The 15,222-nt window shown below is 34.5% G+C and overlaps 1 protein-coding gene across 1 annotated transcript; it reads left to right on the top strand.

Annotated features, from left to right (window-relative positions):
• The first annotated feature begins 4,059 nt into the window (after positions 1-4,059).
• LOC120260766 (subtilisin-like protease 4) lies at positions 4,060-6,570 on the top strand. Its single transcript, XM_039268327.1, has 2 exons — positions 4,060-5,670; positions 5,747-6,570. The coding sequence occupies exons 1-2, from the start codon at positions 4,400-4,402 to the stop codon at positions 6,423-6,425; spliced, it is 1,950 nt and encodes a 649-aa protein (XP_039124261.1). The 5' UTR covers positions 4,060-4,399; the 3' UTR covers positions 6,426-6,570.
• The last annotated feature ends 8,652 nt before the right edge of the window (positions 6,571-15,222 follow it).

Here is a 15,222-nt window from a genome sequence, read left to right as displayed (position 1 = left end):
AGATTAAAATTTCTCTCCCGGTGGTTCTTTCAAGAGAGTTGACATTAGGGTATTGATCGTAATGCAATCGTAGAATGTGAGTGGGTATTAGGAATAGATCACAATCTTGTTTTGTATGGGATTAGGGTTAATGGCCTCGAGAGAGGGATTGGCACTCATTGAATCTGAGTTATCTCTAGGTAGAGTTCACTAAGTGCAATGCAGTCATAGAGTAGTCTGCATTATCACTGTGTGGGACTAGTTATTGTTCACCTTGACAAAAGATGCAATATGATTTAGGAACTCTGTCGATTCAACTGTATTGCAAAATCTAGTGAAACCTTATTTTGAGCCTAATCAAACCCTATGGGAAATCTTTGCCCGAACGCCCTTCTTTCATGCTTGACTTGCCGTGATATTTATTCATGTTTGAGTTCATGGCTTTCATACTAGATTTGACATCTATGACTTAAGTTTTGGCTAATTGATGAGTTGTGAATTAATACTAATACTCTCTAGTTCCTCGTGGATTGACAACCCTACTTTTAGTACACTATATTATTTGATCGGCATGTGCTTTGTGTTTCATAGGTGACATTAGTCCCTATCAGCATGCCCTAAGCACGTTCGTGCTCTAATCGTGCTCTTTATTGGAATTGTGCATCAATGCTCATTCTCTCTAATTCACTCTAATTTTCATTCTTTTTGTCCCAAGTATATAAATGCCTACTCATTCCAATTTAAATACCCAATAGAGTACAAATATAACAAAATGTATGCTAGAAGACAAGCTAAGTACGGAAATTTATAATATCCAAATACATGTTTTCATGCACTCATCAAGTAGGATTTATGATATTATGGAAGTTGCTATGGTGTTAGATCCTAAATAAAAAATGAGTTTATTTGAATATTATTATTATAAATTGTATTCAATCGATGTTTTTGTCAAACTTAATAGAATTTGAAAGCTCTATATAACTTGGTTTCTAATTATGAGTTGTGAAGTAAAGAATATAGTAGCTCTCCATTTGAAGACATTAATAATAGTGTAATTGATGATTAATTGAATAACTTTGATGCATTTGAGCATTAGAAAAGGGAGAAAACATCACATGGTAAGCCAAAGCTCAATCTTTATTTGAAGGAAGCTATTGTACCAAGATTAGCTAGTTTTGATATTTTGTTGTGGTGGAAGTTGAATGAAGTTAAGTGTCTCACACTAAATACAATTTCAAAGAATTAATGTGTTAGAAATTCTAATATCTATCATAGCTTCCGAATCTACATTCAATACTAATTGTCAAATACAAAGCCCACATCATAGTGGACTTTATTGTTTGGGGCTTTGATGTGTGCCAGAAGTTGGCTATGAAGTTAAAGTAATAATAATAATGATAATAATAATAATAATAATAATAATAATAATAATAATAAAGGTAAAATTTTTTATTTACATGTTTTATTAAGTATTATTATTGTTGTTGTTGTTGTTGTTGTTGTTGTTGTTGTTTCATTATTAGTAACTCATTAAATTTCATATGGTTTATATAGGAATGGGTAATAAAGCAATCAAAGATTATGCCAATTTACACGATAAAATAAATGAAGATAAAAATAAAATTTTACATATATATAGATATTTGGTACAAATTTATATAATTTTCATATTTTGAATTCTAAAATTCTTTTGTTTTAATGGAGATGAATTATTAGCAAGTGAATGTACTCATAGATCAGAAGATGAATTATGATGAATGGTGGTCACCTAAACGTAAAAAGCTATTTTGTTAGATCAAAAATTTCAATTTTTATTTTAATATTGTTTTGTGTCACTTGGAAAAAGATGTGTAAATTTTAATATATTCGATTGAAATTTTTCATTTTCCCCCCATGTTTTTGGTGCTTGTCAAAAAATTATACTTGTCATGATTTTATTACAAATTATACTTTTGATTAAATATTTTTATGTGGGGGAGGGGGTAGAGATCTTTAAAAGTACTGACTCTCTATCGAGTATTATTATGGGTTGACATTTTTTAAACCAGGCGCGTATTGAGGTTGGAGGAGGATATGTGGACAGGGAAGAGGGGATAGGACCTGGGTAGGCAAAATCCAACTTGGACCTAACCCGATGCCATCCCTTGTGCGGACCCATTTTACACTGATAAAATGATTGCAAAGTTGCAAGGAAATCTATTAAAAGAATATATATATATATATATATATATGCATGGTATATACATATATACACACGCATGCATATATCTGACAAGCATATTTACCTTAATACATATAAGGTGACCCGTGCTCAGGCTGAGTCAACCAGGCCCATTTTTAAAGTCTATAAAGGACACTTTTCTCCCTAAAAACACCATTAAACTCCCAAATTAAAACAAATTGTTTCTCCACTATTTTTATTATATATATGAGGACCAATATTCTAGGGTGTCCTTAGATTTCAAATCTAAGACGTCCACAGTAGCCGTTGGATAATAATTTGACGGCTATCATTATCATAAATAGTGCAAAACACGTTCTACAGTGTTCAATAGTAATCATAAACAGTAAAAAAAGATATACATTACTTATATAAATAAACAACCGTTGGATGATAATCCAACGGTTGTAAGAGGGACATCTCTAAAGAACAGTAATCTGGAGACATCCTAAATTACCATTTCTATATATATATATATATATATATATTGAAACCACATGTTATATATTAGACATTGTAACATCAGAAATTTGTGATTATAATAATAATTTAAGACTTGGAGATAATTCAGAAGTTTATAAATTATTCATTGTAATAAAATTTGTCCTTCGTTATTGTAAAGGCATCTTTTTCCTTTTATGTATAAATATTATTATTTATCACATATATTAATATTTTGTCAAAAATAAATATCATGTACTCATGAAATATTTATGGCAACTTAATATCTTCTAACAAATACTATATTTCTAGCCGCAAGTTTATAGCACTAAAAAAATACTTATTAGCTAAAAAAAAGAAATTCAAACCATTTATATCCAAAAATTAATAAAAACATATGACATTATTTATTTTATTTTATTTTAAAAATGCAATAAGCACGCATATGGTTAGGTCCGTGCTCACAGGTTAAGAATTTAATCGTTGAACCTGTGGGTTCTCACTCAGTGACATGAGATTTGAACAGGGAACCTATTACCACCACTGCATACAACAAGACTTGAACTCAGGACTCTTGAATCTCTGTGCCAACATCTTCCGCAATTTAGCCAATTCCATTAGACTATGAACCCTTTGACTATATAACATTATTTCTCAACCCAAATTAAATAGTAACAACATCATTATCTATTGAGGATTTTAATAAATTTATACAAAATTCATTTGTACTTGTTGATTTAACTAAACCATGTTCCTTCTCTGAAGGATATGAAAGATGAAGTCAATCATTTTCATGAAGCCAAAACAAGCAAATACATGTTATTCCATGTTGGATCCAAACACATGCAATTACGGGGTCTTCAATTTTAATCCATCTCTAATTGTAGTGAGTTTGTTTGTATGTAAGGTTGTGCTCTTCCTTCTACTTTATAGTGTGTATGTCCATCGTTTTGGTTCTTTGCTGGTTCCCAAGGAAGCATCCTATGCTTGATTTGTGGTGGGTTTGGCATTTGGTGGATGGAGAAAAACAATAGACAATTCTCTCCTAAAATCATGTATCATAGTTATTCGATTTCTTGCAGCACTTTGAAGATATTTCACTCTATTATGACTTTCTTGGATAATATATGTTTATTGTTCAAGTATATATACCTACCTTCATTTAAAGATGACCACAATTGATAGACCTTTAAAATAAATAAGAAAATCGCAATTAATGGATTTCTTGTAGTTTTCTTGTTATTATATTTGTCTTCCCAACTTTTTCCCCATCAATTATTGGAATGTCTACTGCCATTGGGCATGATACCCTCTTTTATACCTTCCTCAAAGGAACATACAAATAATTGTTCTCATTACCTATGCATATATATAAGAGTGAGAAAGAGAGCCTAATATATGCATAGATAGATGTCCTCAAGTAATTCTCACTCTTATGATAATGAAGGTTTCCATCTTGGTCATCTTCTTCATCTTCTTGTTTACTATGAGTGAACATATTTTAGAAACAAGTGATATTATGCTTCCATCAGAGGCTGATGAGGGCAAAAACGACAATGAGATCAAGACGTACATCATTCACTTAGCAAAGCCCGAGACGAGGAAGCTCCTAGGCAATGAAGAGTTGGAGAGCTGGCACAAGTCCTTTCTTCCAAACTTGACATTGGACTCCGGTGAGCTGCGGCTAGTGTACTCCTACTTCGAAGTAATGACTGGATTTGCGGCAAGGTTAACACCTAATGAAGTTAAAGCCATGCAATGCATGGATGGCTTCCTGCATGCAGAGTTGGACATTCAGAGATCACAACCCAGACCACGTACAGCCCTCATTATTTGAGGTTAAGTGATCCATCAACTGGAATATGGCACACGGAATCCAACATGGGAGAAGGCATCATCATTGGAGTGATAGACTCAGGTGTCCCACTGAACCACCCATCATTTTCTGACGATCAAATGCCTGCAAAACCGGCCAACTGGAATGGAAGCTGCAACTTCAACAACTTCACTTGTAACATGAAAATCATTGGGGGTGGAACATATGGAAATGGCAGTAATGGAAATAGACCACCACTGGACACATGTGGACATGGGACCCACGTGGCGAGCATAGCCACCGGGAATTTTGTGAAGGATGCCATGGTTGTTGGCAATTTCAAGTACACAGCCTCTGGGATGGCCCCCAGAGCTCACCTAGCTATCTACAAGACATTCTATAAACGAGCTGATAACCTGAAAAGCTTTGATAGGGCAATAGCTGACGGAGTGGACATCATCAATTTTTCTATAGGCGGCAATGAAACTGCGAACTTTTACAATGATGAAGCTGCCTTCTCTGGCTATAAGGCCACAAAGAAGAATATCTCTGTCTCAGTCTCCGCAGGTAACAATGATGGAGAGCCAAAATCCTTAAGTCACACTGCGCCTTGGCTCACAGTAGTTGGCGCAAGCTGGCTAGATAGGAGGCTTGCAGCAGCAGTGAAGCTGGGCAATGGGGAAGAGTTTATAGGAGAAACTGGGTTTTACCAGCCAACTCATTTCAACTCATCCATCTTCCTTCCAATTATATACCTTGGAGCTAACAACAAAACACAGGCTTTAGATTGCTTGAGTGGTTCCTTGAATGGGATCAATGTGACAAATAAGATAGTGTTATGCCAGGCTGGTAATAAAAATGTTGACAAAGGACGTGTTGTTCTCTCCGGTGGTGGGGCAGGCATGATTCTCTTGGGTCTAATAATGAACACCCAAAATGACAAACATGTTCTTCCAGTATCTCATGTCAACTCTGACGATGCCGAGAAGATACTGGAGTACTACAACTCACCCAGAGAATCACCTCCCAATGCTACCTTTGTATTCAAAGGGCAAGTATCCGGTCGGCGCCCAGCTCCAGCTATCGGTAGCTTCTCTTCAAGGGGTCCTAGTATATGGAATGGTGGTATTTTGAAGCCAGACGTAATTGCACCTGGCCATGTGATTCTCGGAGCATCCATTCACAAAGGCGGTCCCTTCAATAATTATTTCCAGTATTACAAGCATAATAAATTTCTTATTAGTTACATCACTTTCTGGCTATCACTAATCACTCTGTTTAAACATCAGGTTCAAAAGTGGCACATCCATGGCATCGCCTCATGTAGCAGGAGTCATGGCTTTGCTCAAGAAGAAATACCCATCATGGTCTCCAGCGGCCATCCAATCAGCAATAATAACAACTGCAGATGATGTTGATCTCGCTGGGAATCCATTCATTCACATGAAAACCTGGAAGGCATCCAACATCTTTGATCGAGGAGCAGGACATATCAATCCCATTAAAGCAATGGATCCAGGCCTCATCTACGACCGTGACTTCGATGATTACATTGGCTACATGTGTTTTCTTAATTATAATCCCACCTATATGCAACGTTTCAATAGCAGAAAAGTGGATTGTGCTAAAGAGAAGAAGATCAAACCATCCCAACTGAATTATCCTTCCATCATGGTAACTTTGAGTTCCAACTCTCCAAATGAGACTATTATGAGGACAGTGACCAATGTAGGCAATGCCAATTCTGATTACACACCAATAATTTTTCATCCAGCCAATGCAAGCTTGATCCTCTCTATAAATAGACTCCACTTCTCTGCTCAAAACCAGCAATTAAGTTTCAATGTCACAATAACCATTGTGCAACCAACTCCTGTTAAGGGCATGATATCTGAAGGAAAACTAGAGTGGGTATCAACATCAGGTGGCCATGTCGTTCGAAGCCCCATTGCTGTCATCTTTGGCTGAGCCATTTCTCATTTATGTGCATGCGTCATCCATGGTTCCTTGATCATAATGCTTGCTACTACAATAATAATGTTTGTTTCCTTTTCATGCATGATCTCACTTTGTATTGGAATGATTATTAATTCACAAATGAAAGGGAACTTGCTTCCTATGCTAATTATGGTTGATCTCTTCTTGCGTGGATGTACTCACTCAACCTTATATGATACTATAGAATTGAACTATACCTTATTTATTGTGAATTGATTAAAATTAATACTATTGTATGAGAGCTAAAAATGGCAAGCACCATACCTGAATTGATCACTTTGTTTGTGATGCCCTAAACCCATCTCGCTGGATCCTATGTATTGACAAATGGCTACATACCGAGGAGGTAGAACCCAGTGAGCATGTAAACCTTTGAGCCTATCTTAAGTCACATAATAATGACCACAATAATATATTTCAATAACAAACAACTGGGTTTACAATTATAAATTATTTAAGAAAATATAAAGCAATTCAAGGTCTACAAAAAAACATACAACAAATTAATAAATCATAAGCTCAAAATCAACTTGTATTCGACAATTATTGTTATTCTATCCACCACCCTACTTAAATCTTGTTCCTGAAAAAAAATAAGAACTAATGAGCTTGAAAGCCCAGTAATCAACCCATTAAAATTAGTTGGGATCATACAACGTTCCAATATTTCAAATTTCAGAAAATATATATTTAGTAAACTAGAATATAGCATTCAGAAAAAATACAGTATTTAAACCAAGAAGTTCAATGAAGAAAAAAAACTAGAGCTTAACAAAATATCAAAGTATACATTTTCCTATTAATATGTACAAACCAAAATATTAGGGTCATATGTTTAAACTCGATTACCTGAATCAGAGTATTAAAGATCATTTGTTTAGGCTCGGTGACCAGACCCAGAATATTAGAGTTTGTTATTTGTTTCATTGATAAAACTGTGTGAAACTATAGTCTCTTAACAAAGTTTCATATGGACATTATTAATGTTTAACCCAGAATGACAGGATTAGTGCATAGTTAATTAGAGACTAAACGAGTTTATGTCAAAATAACTTTAATATCCAAAAATCAAACAAAATATCAAAGTTTCAAACCAAAGATTTTTAGAATAGTCCATTGATCAAAAATATTAATATTCGCATGATCCCATTTTATAGTAAAAATAATCTAGTTTTCCCAAAATGGTCGAAGATACCTGGTGGAAGGTTGTGCATAGCAATCACATAGTCCAAAGGATAGGGTCAAATCAGTGGAGATTTGGATGTTAGGATCCTAATTTAAATGGATAATTTTAAACAAATGCTAAAAGAGAATATAAGTATTTATCTATATATATATATCCTATATCTAATGGCTAGGATTTAATAAGGGGTAAGGTATATAGTCTAAGTGATAAATGGCCATGTTCTCCCAAAATAAACGTCATAAATATACAAAACTTCAGATTTTGTCTTTCTTTAATTATCTTTTGATAAATGTGGACAAATCACATCTATTAATTTTTATGGTTTTCAAAAAATAAATGGGGATTAGAAGAAGACAACTCAAAGAGAGAAATTCTCAAAGGGAATCTAACTCAATTAATCAAAAGAGTACATTGTTTTAAAATAAAACATAAAGTAACCAAAGCTAACAAAAGATACAAAAGTGTGCTGATATAATCTTAACATACTTTCTAATTAAAGTCAGATAGGAGAAATACATAACAATTATTATGAATATAACCCCAAAATATTTAATAGTTAATATGAGATAAGAGGAATGCACAATAATGTCCCCTTTGACTAAAAATCTCACCCTAAACACAAAAGTAAACTAATAACAAACCAAAATCAACTCTATAAAATAGCTGAACTTCATGATCGGTAAAGGCTTGTTGAGCATATCAACATGAGTGTATGCAATAGCAATCTTCTTAATCTCCACTATGCCATTTGAAATAACTTGTCGAACAAAAGGAAATTTGGCATCATTGTGCTTGCTTTTCTCATGATACATTTGTTCCTTAACCAAGTGAATAGCACTCTGATTATCAAAATAGATGACAGTAGGACCACCATATATTGAAATTTCTCCAAGCAAGCATTTAAGCCAAATTGCCTCTTTAATGCCTTCCATTAGAGCCATGTATTTGCTTCTATAGAAGACAAAGCAATCATGGCAATATCTTCTAAATAACGAAAGATCCACTTGACTATCTCACAATGCATATTATAGTAAGATGTGATATATAGCGACTCATCATGCTAACTACATAGGCAATGTCAGGTCCAATGCAAACTATCAAGTACATGATACTTCCTATCACACTAAAATAAGGAACTTACAACATATAGCTTATCTTCTTCTCAGTTTTCAAACTCAAATACCTTGAAAATCTGAATTTGGCTACAAAAAGAGTAGACATGGGCTTCACATTATTCACCCTGTACCAGTTCAACACTTTCTCAATAAAATCCTTTTGTGAAAGATATAATTTTCTATTGGATCTATCCCTGGTGATCTCTATCTCTGGAATTCTTTTGGTAGGCCCCAAATTCTTCATTAAAATTCTGAGCTTAATTGATCTTTCACCTTTTTAGTCTCCTCTTTATTTGATGCTACAACTAGCATGTCATCTACATAAAAAAAAAAGTTGATATATAAAACTCCTATCTGGAAACTTCTTAAAAGTAACAAAAATTGTCATAATTGAATCAAGAAAACCCAACCTTTGTTATAAAAGGGCTAAATCTGCTATACTATTGCGTGGTGATTGTTTCAAGCTGTATAATGACTTCCTTAACAAGCACGGCTCTACTTACCCATAACCTCATAGTCCTTAGGTTGTTACATATAGATCTCCTCCTCAAAGGTACATTGCAAGAATAGTTTTTACATTTAGCTGCTCTAATGCTAATCCCATGGCAACCAGCAAAAAATAAAATTCAAATGGATGTATGTGTTTACCACTAGTGAGAAGATCCCATTGAAGTCTACGCATTCCATATGAAGATAGCTTTTATCAACAAATTTTCCACATACCAAATGTCTATGGTGTCATCCTCTATCTTAAACATTCGCTTGCATCCAATAACTCTTTTCCCTTTAGGAGGCTCAACAAGAGTCCAAGTCTCATTCTTTTGAAGAGATAAAATTTCTACCATAGCAGCACTCCACTTCATTGCATCCCATGGAGATATTATCTCTTTAAAGTTTAAGGGTTCACCAAACTCCACATCTTCAACCACAACTAAATGGTAAGAAAAATCTGTGTACTCACATCTTGTAGGTGGTCAAATTTCCCTCTTGGCTTAATCTCTCATCAAAGCATGTGGTTGTTGCTCTTCTAGACCCTCTTCTTCTAACAAATAGGAATCATCACCAACATGTGAGTCATCATCGTCCACCAAATTTGGCTTAACAACTGTGCCTTTTTATCTAGAATTTCAACCTCCACCTTCTTCATGACTATCTCAACTTGCTTGGCAATCTACTTAGGCACGTGCTCCTTTTGGCAATAACATAGCCAACTTATCAAATGTCACATATTTTGAAATAAGGACTTTTTGGTGTTTTAGATCTTGACACCCCCAAATGATACCCTTTCACACCTAAAGCATACCCAAGAAAATAGATTTCTTTGTCTCAGGCTCAATCTACCATCATTCATATGTATATAAATAGGAGATCCAATCATATGCAATATCGAATAGTCTGTTGGTTTACCTTAAACTACTTCTTTAGGTGTCTTGCATTTAATGGATGTATTAGGAGAATGATTTGTCAAGCAACAAGTGGTATTAATGGCTTCCAATCAAAACTCCTTATCCAAGCCTACATTAGAGAGCATACACTAGGCCTTATCAAGAAGTGTCTAATTCATCCATTTAGCCACACTATTATGTTGTAGCGTACTAGTAACTGCAAGATGTCAAACAATCACTTTCATTCTTACAAAATTAATTAAACTCATTAAAAGTTCTAAACCATTATTGGTCCTCTACCTCTTGATTTCCTTTCCTATTTGGTTCTCAATAAGGACTTTTCATTGCCTAAAGGCAGTAAGAACTTGACTCATTTCTTTCAAGAAATAGACACAAATCTTTCTTAGAAAACTATCAATGAAAGAAAACTTATAATGAGAGTCATTGTATTTTTTGAAGGGACATGAGAAGGTCCCCATAAGTATGAATTGGCGTAATCCCAAGTACCCTTTGTGCTATGAATAGTCATGCTGAAATTGAGCCTTTTTTGCTTTCTAACCACTTAATCCTCATAAAAATCTAGCTTGCCTATATGTTGGCCACACAATAAACCTTATTTTTTCAAGATTGTCATCATGCACTCGCTCATGTGCCCCAACCTCATATGACATAAATTAGTGTTGTCCAAATTTGAGGTAGAACTAGCAATGATAGCAAAGCCTGTAATAGTGAGCCTTGTAAAATTCTAATGTACTAACTCTTTTTGTCTCCATCTATGTGAGAGTCAATTTAGAAACTTTGAGGACTCTATGATATGTTTCATGCCCATTAAAGTATGGATCACTCCATCATACATCTAGATCTACAATATCCAAACATGGGCAACCTTGCAAAATGATAATTGTACAATTTAACACATTTTTATATTATTCCATATATTTAATTGGCATGTGTTGAGTAGTTTGTTTGGAATATGATGCGTAACATGGGGTAAAGTTTGATTTCAGATCACGAGAAATGCATAATGAATAAGAGGGAGAGGAAAGAAGCAATGTTGAACCAAAACAAGGAGGATAAAGCTCTCCGAACATGAAGAACAAGGGAACATACTAGATAAAACACCTTGCTGTCCCCTTATGGCCATTATTTATGGTCGTAAATATCATCCAGCAAACCTTGTTGGCATGCTTATACCCATAAGTAGAAGTGAAAACCCCCATGTGTGTTTGCAAGTACATGGGTCATCTCGTAATAAAGTATACCCAGAGGATCAGGTATTCGAATCCACAGGGAATAGAAGTATGAGTAATAACTAAGAACCTCATTATCTATCCACAACCAAGAAGTGAGATGATCAATTACACAAGTAAGTAAATAAGATAAAAACAAGCAAGCAATAAGAGAAATAATAAGGTAATTAATCAAGACGAATGGGTAATTGGACAATGCTCTCCCTAGAATCTTATGATAAGTGTTGGACTAAATTAATGCTTCCTAACTAAGTATAGTTGAGTTGTGGAAAATCCAAAGATGCACCGGTCCCTATCTCTAAGCAACTGATGACTAGTCCCCTACGAGGTCTCGACGGAGAGTTCTCTCGATGCCTCACACCATAAATGATTTCATAGAGCTCATACAATATGAAGCGAAGGTAAATCAAATCAAAAGGGAAAGGAGACACTCTACTACCTCATGGCTCAACCTCTCAACACTCTTCAATTTCGATAAATCTAACTCTAGCAGTGATCTATCTTATCACTAGAGTGATTAAAACATACAACCAAACTTGAAATAACTAATAAAGATTGCATGGCAATAAAACACAAGATTAAAACTCAACATAAAAATTAATTAAATAAAGCAAATAAAAGACAATACAAGATTAGATTTTAATGTTAATCATAAGTGTTATTTTATACGTATTTGATTTATATTGTTTAGCACTTGATCGACTATTTTAGGCTTTGATTTTATAGATAACTGGTAATTATTTGTTCACTTTGTATCACATCTTAAATGAAGCACAACAAGAACTAAGGGGAGCAATTCAAGAGTAATTCGGTGCTTAAACTAGCCAATACTGAAATACACGGCCATGATACATACCAGTGTACCTTCCTGTGTACATCTTGGCAAAAGCAGCCACACAGGCACCATGTGTCTTACTCGCAGGCCTCTCGGGCACGTCTTATCGAAAGGAACACGCATGTGTAAACTAAGTACACACCCGTGTATATTTGAAAGATCACAAAGCACATCTTAGATAAGAGCACGAGCAGAGGAATGGTTTAACGGCCATGTAACTGAAGAACCGAAGAAGAGGAATTCCTGGGTGATACACGGCCAAAGTCAGAAGAACACGGCCATGTACAGTGGCCTGTGTACATTGAATTTTAGAGAATTTTGGGATTCTCCTAGGAGTTACAAGGGCAAAGAACATGCTCGTGTACCTGCCTGTGTAACAGTCTTGTCCAGCCAGTATAAATAAAGAGTTTAAAGAGGTTTTAGGGCATCCAAGTTTTGGCCGATTTTTGGGAAAAAAGTTCTGGAGCTCTTGGGCTATGGTTGAAGGAGGCCTTGAACCATTAAAGAGGGAGTTTGAAGGAGTCACCGGAGTGATGATCCGATGGCGATGATAGCGGTTCACATCATCTCCAACCACACAACATTGAGAAGGTGGGGTTTCTATTACATGTTTATGGCTTTAGGGATTGAGTTTAGTCTTGCATTGATGAACATGTTGATCAAGATTCAGAAATCATATAATACAAGTTGCAGAAAACTTATTGAAGATAAACACAAGAGTTAAGAACCATACAAACAAAAACGTTTTTCATTTTTTATGTATCATGAATCACGGAACTCATAAAGTTCTCAATTTGAAGGCTAGAACCAAACAATGAACAAACTGGTAATGGATAAAGATGCCATTTTTTATGTATCCAATGACAAACATTCTATATGGAATGAACAAAGTTTAAAACTTTAATAAACTATAACAAAGGCAATGAATTCCCAACAGAAGTGGAACTTCACAAAAATTTACCATATTTTACAGATCAAAGAACCAATGAAAAAGTTTCCACATTCCCTGATCGTTGGTCAAATACAAATTTCCAATATATATATACATTGACATGATCTTGATTTCCACAATGAATAGACCAATAATAATAAAAAAAAAAAGCCATGACTAAATAAATCTTCAAACCTTTACAACAGCAAAAATCCAGACCACCAGGACATGAAGCTCTTTGACAGCATACAGTCAAACATGTATATATATAAATATGCAAAACATATTCATCTTCACAAAAACTCATCACACCAAGCTATGAAACCCAATTAAAAAATCCACAAAGGCAATGAATTCCCAACAAAAGTGGAACTCCACAAAAACTCACCATATTTTAATAAACTATAACAAAGGCAATGAATTCTCAACAGAAGTGGAACTCCACAAAAACTCGCCATATTTTACACATCAAAGAACCAATAAAAAAAGATTTCCACATTCGCTGTTCGTTGGTCAAATACAGACTTCCAATATATATATATTGGCATGATCTTGATTTCCACAAAGAATAGACCAATAATAATAATAATAATAATAATAAGCCATGACTGAATAGATCTTCAAACCTTTATAGCTGCAAAAATCCAGACCACTAGGACATGAAGCTCTTTAACAGCATACAATATGCAAAACATCTTCATCTTCACAAATATATATATATATATATATATATATATATCCTCATCACACCAAACTATGAAACCCAATTCAAAAGATAAGGATGAAGCTCTTTATAAGAAGAAAATGCACACCTCCTCATCATCACAGAGAAAACCCAATTCAAAATAAAAACATATCTAAAATAAACCATGCTTGGTATTAAAAGATATTTTTGTTGCTAGAATCCAATCATATATAAATGCATAAGTTTGGTTGTACATGCACATTGAGACATATATGTTAATCATTAATGCAGCCATTTTATCAGTTTTTATTGAATGATGTGAGATTATTAGCCACAAAAAATAGATGTATTTGTAAATAGCTTAAGTATATAGCATAAAACCATCGATAAATAAAAAACATTGACAAGATAAAGTAAAAATCATGAGAGCATAAGTATATAGCAGAAAACCATTGATAAGATAAACACTTGTTGATAATTTATATTTGATTTTTATGTTTAAATTTAAAATCTGAAGATAATATGAGAGAAATATTTCTAAATTTCTTAAATTGTTTTGAAATATTGATATAAATTTGAATTTCTTACAACTGTTTTTCTCCCTGCCTAGTGTCAAACAAGGTAAATACATCTAGACAACAAATATAGTTAGAAACAAAGCAAACCATGAACTTTGTACTCATTTACTCAGATGAATAAGATCTTGTTACATTCTCCACAAATAAACAAAAAACTCCATTAATTTACTGAGATGAAGAACAATAGCAAGAAGGTTGCTGAAAAAATGCAGACCTCCTCATCATCACAGAAAAAATCCATACCACCAGGATATGAAGCTCTTAATAACAAGAAAATGCATACCATTGGAGAAGAAGGATCATATACGAAGAGTAATAGCGTATACCTGCTCGATTGGAGGGACTCTTGTTTTATCAGAACCAGCTGTTATCTATGCAGTGTTAATCAACGCACCACCACCCTTGCTGCTGCTCCCACCTCCATTTCTTGCCATGATTTCTTGAGAAACCTTGAGATTCCTTCATAATTTCTAGTTTCAACTCAAATAAACTAAAAAAACCTTGAGATACCTTGAGAAACTAGAGAAGTAAGCTTAGTACCTTTTATCTGAAGTAAGAATGGAAGTAAGGAAAAGCGAAGCTTCGGACTACCATGAGCTTGAGAAATGAGAGAGAGAGAGAGAATGGAGACGGTGAGCCCTTCTTTGGCGGTCCGGCAAACTGGGACGACAAGTGGCAGCCATGAAGAATGAAGATAGTGGAGAATGATGAAAGCCTTTCTATTTCCTAATCTCACACTCGCACAGCCCGAAATGTACAGGAAAAAAAATTTTGGGTCACCTCTTTTACAAATTCCTATGGA

The sequence above is a fragment of the Dioscorea cayenensis genome, chromosome 5 (assembly GCF_009730915.1).
Source record: "Dioscorea cayenensis subsp. rotundata cultivar TDr96_F1 chromosome 5, TDr96_F1_v2_PseudoChromosome.rev07_lg8_w22 25.fasta, whole genome shotgun sequence".
Classification (NCBI taxonomy): Eukaryota; Viridiplantae; Streptophyta; class Magnoliopsida; order Dioscoreales; family Dioscoreaceae; genus Dioscorea; species Dioscorea cayenensis.
This window is presented reverse-complemented; position numbering and strand designations above follow the sequence as displayed.